Source organism: Rhinatrema bivittatum, chromosome 5, assembly GCF_901001135.1.
Source record: "Rhinatrema bivittatum chromosome 5, aRhiBiv1.1, whole genome shotgun sequence".
Classification (NCBI taxonomy): domain Eukaryota; kingdom Metazoa; phylum Chordata; class Amphibia; order Gymnophiona; family Rhinatrematidae; genus Rhinatrema; species Rhinatrema bivittatum.
This window is the reverse complement of record NC_042619.1, coordinates 5,394,381-5,407,646: the sequence shown is the minus strand read 5'-3', so window position 1 is coordinate 5,407,646 and position 13,266 is coordinate 5,394,381. Positions and strand designations below refer to the sequence as shown.

General features: G+C 53.9%; 1 protein-coding gene across 1 annotated transcript; it reads left to right on the top strand.

Moving 5' to 3' along the window:
* Nucleotides 1-1,562: 1,562 nt before the first annotated feature.
* LOC115091744 (zinc finger protein 271-like) lies at nucleotides 1,563-12,618 on the top strand. Its single transcript, XM_029601918.1, has 2 exons — nucleotides 1,563-1,881; nucleotides 7,789-12,618. Exon 2 carries the CDS (start codon nucleotides 7,866-7,868, stop codon nucleotides 9,198-9,200), a length of 1,335 nt encoding a protein of 444 aa, XP_029457778.1. The 5' UTR covers nucleotides 1,563-1,881; nucleotides 7,789-7,865; the 3' UTR covers nucleotides 9,201-12,618.
* The last annotated feature ends 648 nt before the right edge of the window (nucleotides 12,619-13,266 follow it).

Below are 13,266 nucleotides of genomic sequence, written 5' to 3'. Positions count from 1 at the left end.
ACTCTGAATGTCCTTTTTCATGTAAAATTTATTATAAATGCATAATTTTTAACAGTGTGCGGGGCGGGGAGGGTGAGACTGGGGCAGGGGCAAGTGAGCAAGGCTGTAAGGTTTGCCTATGGTATTTAGTATCTGTGCACCAGCCCTGGCTGTATGAGCTGCAATTGGGAAGGTAGGATCCCATGTGGAGCTCGGCTGCTTTGGGTCAGTGACTCCCCACTGCTTCGGCCAGGGCTTAAGTTTTCTTTTTTTTAAGTCCAGGAGGAACAGCACGGATCACTTCTGGTCCATCCTCCCTAGGAGTAGGTAGGTAAAGCAGAGCTTGGGGGGATCCATAAAAATGGTGCAGCACACAGTTAATGGGAGCGTGCTGGCGAGTGTGGGGGATGGGGTGGAGGCAAACTACAGACACAGAAGGAGAAGGTGCCTGTGCAGTGCTGGTGAGGCTTCTGGTGGCGGGGCCGAGCTCCGAGAGGGGCAGCTGCTATAGAACCAGAGAGCCCCTTGGAGAGTAGGGGTGTTGAGAAGAATAGGAAAAGGAGAGGGCTGCTGCAGGCCTGGGAAGAGCCGCCAACAAGTGCTGGAGCAGGGCCACTCATTGTGTGAGCACATAAGCAGCAATACAACAGCTGGAACGTGTGTGTGTGTGTGAGAGAGTATGCCAGAAAGAAAGGCACCCGCCCTACACACAGTCTCTCGCAGACACAAAGTGTGTGTTTGGAGTTTGAGTGCCTTTCTCTCTGCATCAGAGAGAGAGGGGGGCACCGACACACACTTTCACTTTCAGACAAAAACACAAAGAGTGAGAGTCTTTTTTTGTCAAAGAGAAATATACACACACACACACTTTTTCTCTCTCTGTCAGACACAAGTGTGTGTGTCTATGTCTGTGTGCCTGACACTGGTTGTCTCATTACTTGGCAAGTAGTTGAACACCTGATTGGTTGGCAAGAGACTTTAACAGCAGACCAGGAATCCAAGCTAAGATATGTATATCTATATATATATATAGATATCTATGTCTGTCTATCTACCTACCTATGTAAATAGATAAACAAGATATCATATATCTATAGATATGAGCGATGTAACAAAACTTGTGGGGCTCCAGCCGTATGGACGGAAGAGGGAGTGCAGCTCTGTTTACTTACTACTTTTCTTAGGGAATGTGAGATTTATGGGGGAGACTTGTGTAGCTCTCAGAGGTAGGACGGGCGTATTTTGCTGCACAGAAAGCACACAAGGGCATGGGCCTGATGCTCCGTGGGGCCACCTTCCTGCGATGCGGCCCCGGTGGGGTCTGAGGGAGGAAGGGGGGCTGCAGAGAGCCAGGTGAGGGGGCGATGAGCGTTTAAATCCCACTGCTGCTCCTCCTGCAGAATGAAACAAGTTAAACTAAGTGGGGCTTCTGTGGGGGGCGCGTTATGGAGAGGGCAGAGGCCACTTTGTCAGAGAGCTGCGGGCACCACCAGCTGCAGGGTCTGAAAGGAAGAGGTAAGGGGAGCGGAGAGAGAAGGGAGAAGGGGAAGAGCTTGAGGGGAGGGGCAAACAGGGATGCACTTCCTCCTGCGCCGTGCAAAACCGAGAGAGCTCGGCGGGGCAGAGAAAATGCAATGCAGGAAACCCTCTTTCCAGTCCCGGGCAGGGGGGGAGAGGAGCAGCAGGGGCTGGGGGCTGCAGCCCCCGGGCCAGGGCCCGCGCGGACCAGCGGCAGACGCTGCACCCCTGGGCTGGCTGCTCCCCCTCCCCCGGCCGCCCGATGGTTTCCTCCTGCACCACTTCCTGAGCGCTGCAGCTGCTGCAAAGCACTGCTGGGAGGGAGCCGGGCACACAATGGTGCGGGGGGCGCCCGCGAGGTGGCTGCGCGCGGCGGCGGCCCAGGTAAGGGGGATGGGTAGCCTCTCACTGCCCTGTCCTGCGGGGCTCCCTCTCTGCCCTAGCTTGGCAGTTTGCTTTGCACGCTCTCCTTTGCTATTTTCAGCCCCTGCGCCGCCTGCATTGTGCTGCAGTCTCATTTGCTGCTTTCAGTCCTCGCAGGAGTCCTCCCCTGGTATTTTCAGCCTTGCATTCCCTGCAGCTTGCTGGAGTCACCCCCTGTGCTCTCTGCATTTTGCGCCAGTCTCATGTATTCCTTGCAGGATTTATCCACTGCTATTTTCAGCCTTTGCATGCTCTGCAGTGTCCTGGAGTCTTCACCCCCCTGTGCTCTGCATTTTGCGCCAGTCTCATTTATTCCTTGCAGGATTTATCTCCCTGGTATTTTCAGCCTTTGCATGCTCTGCAGTGTCCTGGAGTCTTCACCCCCTGTGCTCTCTGCATTTTGCGCCAGTCTCATGTATTCCTTGCAGGATTTATCCACTGCTATTTTCAGCCTTTGCATGCTCTGCAGTGTCCTGGAGTCTTCACCCCCCCTGTGCTCTGCATTTTGCGCCAGTCTCATTTATTCCTTGCAGGATTTATCTCCCTGGTATTTTCAGCCTTTGCATGCTCTGCAGTGTCCTGGAGTCTTCACCCCCTGTGCTCTCTGCATTTTGCTGCAGTCTCATTTGCTGCTTTCAATCCTTGCACTCTCAGCCTTATGCTGGAGTCTCCCCCTGGTGTTTTCAGCTCCCGCGCTCTCTGCATTTTGCAGGGAGTCTCCTCTTGGCATTTTCAGCTCCTGAGAGTTTGTTGCTGCATCTTGGTCTGCAGTGGGACTCTTCCTCCCTGCAGTGCTTTCCGGGGTGGGCACTGCAGCTGTCAGTCCCTGAGAAATCTGGAGCACGTCTCCTGCTGCTTAGAGAGCTTGCTCGTCATTCAGTTCTGCAGAGACTTCCCTGATCGCTCAGGGGGGATATGATCATTGTTAGAAATAAAAATTCAGAGTTGCTGAGCCTGGCTTATGGCACCGTCCCTGCTGCTTGGCTTAGCATCAGGTGGAACGGGCCCTAGCCTGTTTGGGCTAGACAGGAAGGGGGTAAGGGGAAGACTGGGGCATCTCCGGCAGTAGCCCAGTAGAGGAATGGCCTGAGTGAGAGGGGAACCCGAGGAAACTTCCAGGCCTTTTTAAGTCTTGTGAGCAGAATGAGCTCAATGAAAGGAAAGCTTCAGCAATGTATTCCATGTTTAAAAAGACCCCAGTAACTTTATTTATAGAGCACTCTCAGTATGCAAGATAATGTGCATGCTCACATTATCCCTGTCCTAAAGAGCATGCGGTCCAGATTTCAACCATACAGAGGTCAAGTGACTGTCAGAGGGTCTCCAGGCTCTCAGCTCTATGCAGCTAACCTCACAGGCTTCAGGACCGAAATGCACAGTGCCAGGAAGAGGAGAGGAGATTGTCCAGGTGCAAAAGACACCCTACCCTGCAGCTAGAGATCCAGGCTAGCCCTGTGAGCAAGTGGAGGTGGCATGGGGGTTTCTAAATGTTGCACCACTTAGGGGTAACCGAGGGGCGGAAATATTTCAGGATGGGCTGATGCTGGGGTCTGGCTTTCCAGAACCTCGGGTCTCTACACGCAATGAGGTAAAATCAGGACCAACTCAACCTGACATGAAAAAGCAATGGAGGGATGTGGAAATCCTAAGAGACTAGAGACAACGGTTTCTCCTGCTCTCTCCGCCTGTCCTTCTCTTCTGCCCCTGCTGACCTGGGGGAATCCTACGCGCCATCAATAAAGAAGCCCAAAGGTTCCATCCCAGAATGCTCTGCGGTCGGCAGCCATCTTTGAAAACCAAGCACCTGACTAGGAAGCCTGGTTGGTTGAGTTTTAGAATTGTAACTTTTTTTTGGGGGGGGATGGAGGAGTGTGATAGGCCGGAGTTGCTGGTGCGCAGCTGCAAGGGTTTACTGGAAGCTTGGTCTTTAGTTGCGATATGATTTCTCTATTTAAAAAAAATTGCTTCTCCAGATTCTGCCACAAGCAATAGTCCAAAGGAAATCCAGATGAGTAAGAGGTGACAGATCAGTAAGACGGGATCTGTCCTGCCGAAGGTAACAGGAGATTGTGTTAGTCAGAGCCACAATGAAGCGGTGTTTAGTTTTTCCATTTTCACGTTATTTGGTTCAGTGTTTCTCGGTGCGTTTGAAGCCCACAGGCCCTAGAACACAGAGGGGATGCCTCGGAGGTTTTTGTTTGATTTAGGTATTTACTAGAGGTGAACTTGTCACTGTTGCCCCTTTTCTCTAGGGTGGAAGCCTCTTGCTTCTCCCACCAGGGTTCACTTTACCCCCAGGCCTATGGTATCCTGCACACAAAAAGGAGTTCTCCGAATTCTTTCAGTCCATTTTGTTTGTTATGGTTCGGTGCCAGTTTGAACTCCTCTTCCCCAATGTCCGCTCGTACAGCTGCGATTCCATCTGAGGTTTGCCAGCCGCTCCTGGAGCTGAACAGACTCCAAATAAGAAACTCCAAGAATAGGAACAGGCCAGGGAGAGAGAGTGTTACCGGGAGAAAGTCTGGCAGAAGATGCAAAATCAGCCATCGGCTCTAATTTTACAAGCTCCTTCTCACATCATCCCTTCCATACCACCTCCTGGAATATAAACTGAGGTCCCTGAGGCATGTGCTATGATTAAACCATGACTCCATGCAATGAGCTCTTCCACCTTCCTTCTCCATCGTCTGCAGCTTTCTCTCTCTCCATCACGTGCAGTGCTCCCGGCACTCTTCTGGAAACCGGGAGAGAGTTTTACGTGCACTGTTGAGTGTTCTCATCCCAGATCCTGTTCTGTTTGTAACCTCTGTCTCTAGTCTTGGATCCCGTATTCAGCCGAGGAAAGAGAGAGGTAATCAGTGGAGTGCCTCAGGGGCCAGTTTTGTTTTAACATCATTGTGAGTGATGTTATGGAGAGGTTACAAGGAAACGTTTGCCTGTTTACAGATGATATGAAGATCTGCAACAGAGTGGACATGCTGAGGGAGTAGAGAGAATGAGAAGCGATCTAAAAAAGCCCAAGGCATGGTCTATTGCTTGGCAGCTGAGGTTCGGTGCAGAATCTTGAATTTGGGAAACAGAACATCTGAATGATCCATATAGGATGGGAGGGGAGAGGCTGATGTGCACCAGGGTGATCGTCTTTGATGATCTCAAGGTAACCAAACAGTGTGACAAGGTGGCGGCCAGAGCCAGAGGGATATCAGGACACATGGAGAGGGAAAAGTTAGTAGAACAAAGGAGGTGGTGATGCCCTTGTTCAGGTCCCTGGTGAGGCCTCATCTGAAGTACCGCGTCCAGCTCTAGAGACCTTATCTGAAAAAGGATAGGGAGAGGATGGAAGTGGTGCAGAGAAAAGGCACCAAAATGGTGCAGAGTCTGCACAAAAATCACGAGTCGAAACTGAAGCCCTGAACATGTGCACCAGAGACGAGGGGAGAGACCGCGGCAGGTGGGCATGAGAGAGAGGTTTAAATATCTAAAAATATTCATGCACAAGGAGCCAATCATTCTCAGTGGAAAATGCTGTGAAGCTCCAAGGAGACAGGGCTCGTGAACAACATCAGAAAGGATGGTGGATGCCTGGAATGCCCTCCTGGGGGACGTGGTGGAGATAAGAATGGGATACACAGGGGATCCCTGGTGCCAAGGTGATGGGAATGCAACAATGGTGGCCTGCACGGAGCTGGGGGCAGAGCCCACAACATCCCTGTGCTTCTGGGGAGACTCTGGGGGTCCCTGCACGGAGCGGGGGGCAGAGCCCACAACATCCCTGTGCTTCCGGGGAGACTCTGGGGGTCCCTGCACGGAGCGGGGGGCAGAGCCCACAACATCCCTGTGCTTCCGGGGAGACTCTGGGGGTCCCTGCACGGAGCGGGGGGCAGAGCCCACAACATCCCTGTGCTTCCGGGGAGACTCTGGGGGTACCTGCAAGGAGTGGTATAACTGCACTGGGCTTCCAGGACCTGCATTGGAGTTGCAGTCATCATCTCCCCTGGTAAGCTGGAAGATGCTGCAGACACGGAGTGCATCCACCCCTGCTACAGGGAGAAAAAAACTCCCAAGGGTCCTGCCTTATCTTCGGCACCAGTCTCCTTCAGCTGAGATCTCTTCCAGATTGCCCGTGGCTTTCGGTTCTGACCTCTCTCACAAGCCCTGCCTCGCTTCTCTTTGCGTCCTGCACCAGAGTCTCCTGGCGCCAGGTGCAGTTTTAATGTGCAAGCACAGTCGCCGAAGCTGGGAGAGCAGCACCAGGCTCCTGAGGGCCGGAGCAGCAAGCTCTGCAGTTTCCACCCCTCCCTGAACTATGAAGAGACATTAACCAGCCTAACATGCGGGCCGATACAGTAAAGGTCGCGGGAGAGTGGGCGCGCGCACAGGCCAGTCCCCTGTGCGCGTGATTCAGGGGGCAGAATATACTAATGAGGGCCCGCGATAAAGAGGCGCTAGGGACACTAGCGCATGCCTAGGCCTCCTTTTTTGACGGGAGCGGCGGCTGTCAGCAGGTTTGACAGCAGACGCTCAATTTTGCCGGCGTCAGTTCTCAAGCCCGCTGACAGCCACGGGTTCGGAAAACGGACGCCGGCAAAATTGAGCGTCCGCCTTCCAACCCGCTGCCGCCGGCCAATTAAAAAAAAATTTTTTTTTTTAAAATTTTGGAGCCTTCGACTTAATATCTCCATGATAATCCCGGTGCCCGGAGAAGTTAACGCCAGCCTTTGGGTAGGCGCTAATTTCTGAAAGTAAAATGTACGGCTTGGCTGCACATTTTGCTTTCTGAATCGCGCGGGAATAACTAATAGCGCCTGCAACATGCATTTGCATGTTGCAGGCGCTATTAGCTTCGGGGGGGTTGGACGCGCGTTTTTGACGTGCTATTACCCCTTACTGTATAAGGGGTAAAGCTAGAGAGTCGAAAATGTGCGTCCGAGCGCACTGTACTGTATGGGCCCGATGGTGACTGTGCAGAGGGTCAGGACAGCAGGTTCGCAGGGTGGCTGTGCTGAAAGCGCCCTCTTTCTGGCTTTATAGGTCTCCTGCAAAGTGCCGTATGCCCTGTGGGGTCTCTCATAACTTTTATATAAAGAAGTGAGGGGAGCAGGCAGGGGCCTGGCTTCGGGAATGCTTTGCAAAAGAGATCAGCAGAAGAGAGTGACGGCCGCTGAGCGCTGGCTTTTGCTTCGGTGTAGTAAAGCTAGTTTACCTATTAATGATTGTTCATTGTTCTCTGTAAAGCTCGTTAGCTGCATTTTGTTTACTGTGAACCGATGAGATGTTCCCAAAGTTGGTCGGTATATAAAAGATTATAAATAAATAAATAGTTTCCCCACTTGTTGCAGTCATAAGGTGGGGGCGAATGGCAGGGCGGGAGGAGAAGCAGGGGCGAGCAGCTTGGAAGGTGCCCGTGTATGCACGGGTCTGTGCCTTTCTCGGTCTGTGTGTGCGCGTGTGTGTGTGAGTGTGCGCGCGTGTGAGTGTGCGCGCGTGTGAGTGAGTGTGAGAGTGTGTGTGTGAGAGTGTGTGTGCCCTCACGTGGGAGCGAGATGGTGCTTATGAGAGGCAGATAAACGCTTCCAGGGTACTCGCAAGGCATTCTGATGAAACTCAAGCTTTAGAAAGCAAGCGAGGAAGCGTGGGCTACGTACACAGGCACAGGAACGTGTGATCAGTCCCAGACCCGGGTGCCTGTCAGGGGACGGGGGGTGGGACTGGAATCCTTGATGAGAACCAGCAAGGAAAGAGCAGGGTGCGGGATGCGTGAACAGAAAAGGGCGCGTTGATCGCCAGCCTGTTTCTTTCTCTTTTGAACTAAGAGGTTTTTCCACGTTACGGGTGCACGAGTGATGTCTGAATTCTCTCTTCCCACAGGTGAGGACCGGGATGACGGAGGGTGATCTCGGCAGCATCCTATAAAACCGGAGTCGCGGGACGCTTTCTCAGAGGACATGGCTTCCCCAGGTTCAAACGGGGCGGAGGACGGCGAAGACGGTTTCCCCAGCAGCGAAGGGGACTTCATCCAGTCAATCGTCGTGGATGACGTGGACTGTGACGCGGACCTGGCGGGCGAGCCCGGCGGGGGCGGATTCCCCGACGCCTACAGGAAGCTGGTGATGTGCCAGGAGTGCGGCAAGAGCTTCAGCCACCAGTCCGTGCTGAACCGGCACCTGAAGATCCACAGCGGCGAGCGGCCCTTCGCCTGCGGCCAGTGCCAGAAGACCTTCATCCGCAGCGCCGACCTGATCCGCCATCAGCGCAGCCACTCCGGGGAGCGGCCCTTCAGCTGCGCCCAGTGCCAGAAGAGCTTCAGCCGCAGCACGGCGCTCACCGTCCACACGCGCATCCACACGGGGGAGCGCCCCTTCCCCTGCGCCCAGTGCGGGAAGAGGTTCACCTCGCACTCGGCGCTCATGCGGCACCTGCGCATCCACGTCACCGACCAGCTCTTCATCTGCAGCGAGTGCGGCAAGAGCTTCAGCCAGAGCGCCTACCTGGCGGAGCACCAGCGGGTCCACACGGGCCAGCGCCCCTTCACCTGCCCCGAGTGCAAGAACACCTACATCCGCCGCTCCGACCTGATCAAGCACCAGCGCAGCCACACCGGCGAGCGGCCCTTCTCCTGCGCGGAGTGCGCCAAGGGCTTCCTGCGCAGCACGGACCTCATCCGCCACCAGATGACGCACACGGAGGAGCGGCCCTACGCCTGCGGCCAGTGCGAGAAGAGCTTCAAGTGGAAGCTGTCCCTGCGCAAGCACCAGCGGGTGCACAGCGGGGGCAGGGCCTACCCCTACGCCGAGCGGCGGAGAAAGTCCCGCCGCCAGGCCTGCCCGGCGGACCTCCCGCGCCCCGCCAGCGCGGAGGACCCCTACATCTGCACGGAGTGCGGCGAGGGCTTCGCCCGCAGCTCGGCGCTGGTGGTGCACAAGCGCGGCCACTCCGGGGAGAGGCCCTTCGCCTGCGGCCGCTGCGAGAAGCGGTACGGCCGGCGCTCGGAGCTGGCCAAGCACGAGAAGGCCCACGCGGGGGAGCGGCCCTACGCCTGCGAGGAGTGCGCGAAGAGCTTCGCCTCTAGCTCCACCCTGATCCGGCACCAGAGGATCCACACCGGGGAGCGGCCCTATGCCTGCGGCCAGTGCCAGAAGAGCTTCAGGTGGAACTCGGCCCTGACCATGCACCTGCGCATTCACACGGGGGAGCGGCCCTACGCCTGCGCGCACTGCGGGAAGAGCTTCAGCCAGAAGTTCACGCTGACGGCGCACCTGAAAACCCACAGCGCCTCCTGACCGTGCGACGCCCAGCTTCGATGTGCACGCTGAGGGGGGCACTGCCTCTTGCACAGGAAAACCCAGAGAAGGATTCGCTTGCTGTGCAGCAGGAAAGTTGCAGTAGCTGTGTTTGCTTGCCGGTGCCACTGGATTCTCTGCATCGGTGACACTTTTTTCACTGGAACCGCTTCAGAATTGTCCGGAAAGGAGCAGGCGCTGGGGCTTCCGGCCCACGGAGGTCAGGGCAGGTCCGGTCCACACCTCCGCTGGATCATGCCCTGGGAAGGTATCCCATCTTGTAGAGAGCCCGGACAAAAGAGAGAGAGCGTGGTTCTGACCGGAGCGGTGCCCTATACAGGATGAAACGAGCCCGCCCGTAATGTCAGAGTCTAATCACGATGCTCCTACCTCTGTAAGATCACTTTCCGGGCCCAGGTGCCCCATCAACCAAGCGAATTATTCAGTTTCACAATCCCTAGTAAAGTGTTTGTATGCAGCTTCCCACCTCTTCCCCAGAGCAGGGATTCTGCGTCGGCCGCGGTTGGAGGGAAGCCAGAGGGGGCCGTTCCTTCTGGGTGGGGCACGGATCCTGACTTCCTCGCTGTAAGCTGGGGCCCAAAACCAAATTGCAAGAGACTTGCAGATTGCGCTCAGACAGACAGACAGCCAGCAGTGGGTGGTGGTTTCTCAGCTCTAAGCAGGGTGGCCTGATCTCACCTTCCATGCTTTTGTCACCCATCTGAAGAAGGGACCTTTTAGGGGGTCGTGTACGTCCTGGCCTTTGGCTAATCCGGGTGTGGCTTTAGTAAAAGTGGCGCAGCCCTCAGAGAGCCCAGTCACTGCTCCACGCAGAATAACACACGGAGAGCTAGGCAGAGAGGAGGGCGGGAAGAGCAGACTCTCCGAGGACTGAAAGGCGCCTGCCAGAGAAGCAGCAAAGGCATGAGATAGATAAGTGCAGCCGGGATTTAATATTTATTTAGATTTATATTCCGCTTTTTGCACTTTTTTCAGTGCTTCAAAGAGGATTACATTCAGGTACTGTGGGTATTTCCCTATCCCCAGAGGCCTCACAATCTAAGTTTGTACCTGAGGCAATGGAGGGTAAAGTGACCTGCGCAAGGTCACAAGGAGCGACAGCAGGACTGGAAGCCTGGTCTCCTGGTTCATAGCCACTGCTCTCACCACTAGGCTGTTCCTCCAACCCAGCGGTGGCGAGGGGAAGGGAGAGGAGGAAGCTGCTTCTTCAGACGGTGGGAGGGTGAAGTGCAGGGGTGGTGGGAGCTGGGAGAGGAGCGAGGGCTAAGCTTGGGGTGTGGGGAAGGAGCAGTCCCACGGGCCGAGGCGCTAGTATCACCCCTGAACACGGGCTTTGAGGGAAGGAGCTGGATGTCGCTAGTTCGGCCCCAGCGGAGTCCGGAAAGGAGGGAGTCGAGGAGAGCATGGGGCTGAGAGGACAGGGAGGCTCGGCAGTCTGCGCTTGCGAAAGATGAGGCGAAGAGCGGGCAGATGGAGGCAACTTGCCCACTATGGGAGGCGTAAGTGGAAAAGGCACAGGGCCAGGGGCGAGAGCAGGGGACGTCGGAGCCTCACCCAAGAGAGAAACTCTAGTGTTGGAGGTATTTTGAGTTTAACAGTGTAAAAATGAAAAAAACAAGTGGGTGGCAAGCTGGTTACAAATCATGGTTTAATCTGATTTAATTTTGTGGTAGGTGCTTAAACTCCAGGACGGTCTCCTGTCAGCCCTACTTCATCTTCTGCTTGGAGCCCGTGCTCATCTCCTTCCCCTGTGCCCTCACCTTGCCCCTTGCTAGCATCCCTCCGTCACGGGCTGGGCTAGAGGGCAAAGGCTCAGATAAGGCCTATGGGGGATCATTCGGTCCCTGGAAGGCGTAACGTGACCAGCAGCTGATCGGGCTCTGTTGTCAGGTCGACTTTTGAAATCCGCCGCAGTGGTAGTACGAGAGAGAACTTGTGTGCACGAAGCTTTGCTGAAACGTGCTCACGTCCTCGGACAGAAGCCTCTCGCTCTGGTTCTCCATCAGGCACCCCCCACGCACCTCTCTCTCCCTCCCACCATGACTTTGTACTGGGCCAGTAGGCCGCATTCTCAGAATTACTAGCCTCAGACTATGGAACAGGGCTATCTGCGATGTAAGCCAAGAGCCCGTGAAAGCTGTATTTTATCCATTTCTGATTAGGTCAGAACGTATTATCGTGTTCTCAAGCAGATTGTGCATGATTCTGGTTTTGCGCCCTTCCTATCACTGTCCCCTGAGGAGAACAGCAAATGTACATAACTGTGCCAGCGGGGAATGATCATCCCAAAATGTAAGGCTCAGAGCTAGGAAGGGCGTACCCACAGCCACCTCTGGGATGGGAAGCCTGGCTGCCACCTGTGCTGCCTAGTTTGTACCACAGAAAGACAAAAGAATGCCACTACCACTAGTGCTGTTCATTAAGGTAAGGCAAAAGAAATAAAATGCCTGAGGCAGTGCACCGAGAGTCAATGACAGAGCTGAGGATTAGAACTGAGGCACAGGGAGATAAAGGGACACTTCCCAGGGTCATACAGAGAGTCAGTGATAGAGCTGGGAACAGAGCAGAGACACCCCAAGGTCACACAGAGTCAATGACAGAGCTGAGGATTAGAACTGAGGCACAGGGAGATAAAGGGACACTTCCCAGGGTCACACAGAGTCAGTGACAGAGCTGGGATTAGAACTGAGACACAGGGAGATAAAGGGACACTTCCCAGGGTCATACAGAGAGTCAGTGATAGAGCTGGGAACAGAGCAGAGACACCCCAAGGTCACACAGAGTCAATGACAGAGCTGAGGATTAGAACTGAGGCACAGGGAGATAAAGGGACACTTCCCAGGGTCATACAGAGAGTCAGTGATAGAGCTGGGAACAGAGCAGAGACACCCCAAGGTCACACAGAGTCAATGACAGAGCTGGGATTAGAACTGAGACACAGGGAGATAAAGGGACACTTCCCAGGGTCATACAGAGAATCAGTGATAGAGCTGGGAACAGAGCAGAGACACCCCAAGGTCACACAGAGTCAATGACAGAGCTGGGATTAGAACTGAGACACAGGGAGATAAAGGGACACTTCCCAGGGTCATACAGAGAATCAGTGATAGAGCTGGGAACAGAGCAGAGACACCCCAAGGTCACACAGAGTCAATGACAGAGCTGAGGATTAGAACTGATGCACCAGGTGATAAAATGACTCACCCCAGGGTCACACACAGTCAGTGACATAGCTGGGATTAGAACTGAGGTACAAGGAGATAAAATGCCACCCCAGTTTCACACACACAGTCAATGACAGAGCCAGGATTAGAGCAGAGACACAGGGAGATAGTGACTCACCCCAGGGTCACACAGTCAGTAGCAGAAATACTATTCAGATAGTCAAAGCAATCAAAGAAGAAAGCAAAGACTCTAAAGTTGATATTATCATCCATCTGGGCACCAACGACCTTGTTAGAAACAGCATCCAAGCAGTACAGAGAGATTTCCAGTCTCTAGCGAAGCAGATTAGTCACACGGTGACAACCATTGCCTTTTCAGAAGTGTTACCTGTTCATGGAAGGGGGAAGGAGAGGCTAAGTCATATTAATAATTCAATGTAGGGCTTAAATCCTGGTGTAAGGAACAAAGTTTTGGATATATTGGGGGCTGGGGCCGTGTATGGAACAGTAAAAAGCTCTTTGTCAAAGATGGCTTACATCTGTCTGGCAGGAAAAGGATCCTAAGAGATAAATTCAAATCCTATGTTATAAGGCATTTAAACTAGATGCCGGGGGTGGCAGAAGGAAATTAGAATCACTCCCCAAAAACAAATGAAATGGAAAAGGGTGAAGTGGATAACAAGTCAGCTAAATAAGTCACAAATGGAGTCCAAGAAAAGCAGTAACCTGAATGAGAAAAGCTGGAAAGCTATGAGCACAAATGCTCTTAGTTTGGGCAATAAAATCCCAGATCTGCAAGCCCTAATGGCGGAGGCGGACTTGGATGTTGTTGCTGTCATGGAGACGTGATTCACAGAATCTCATGATTGGGATATGGCAAT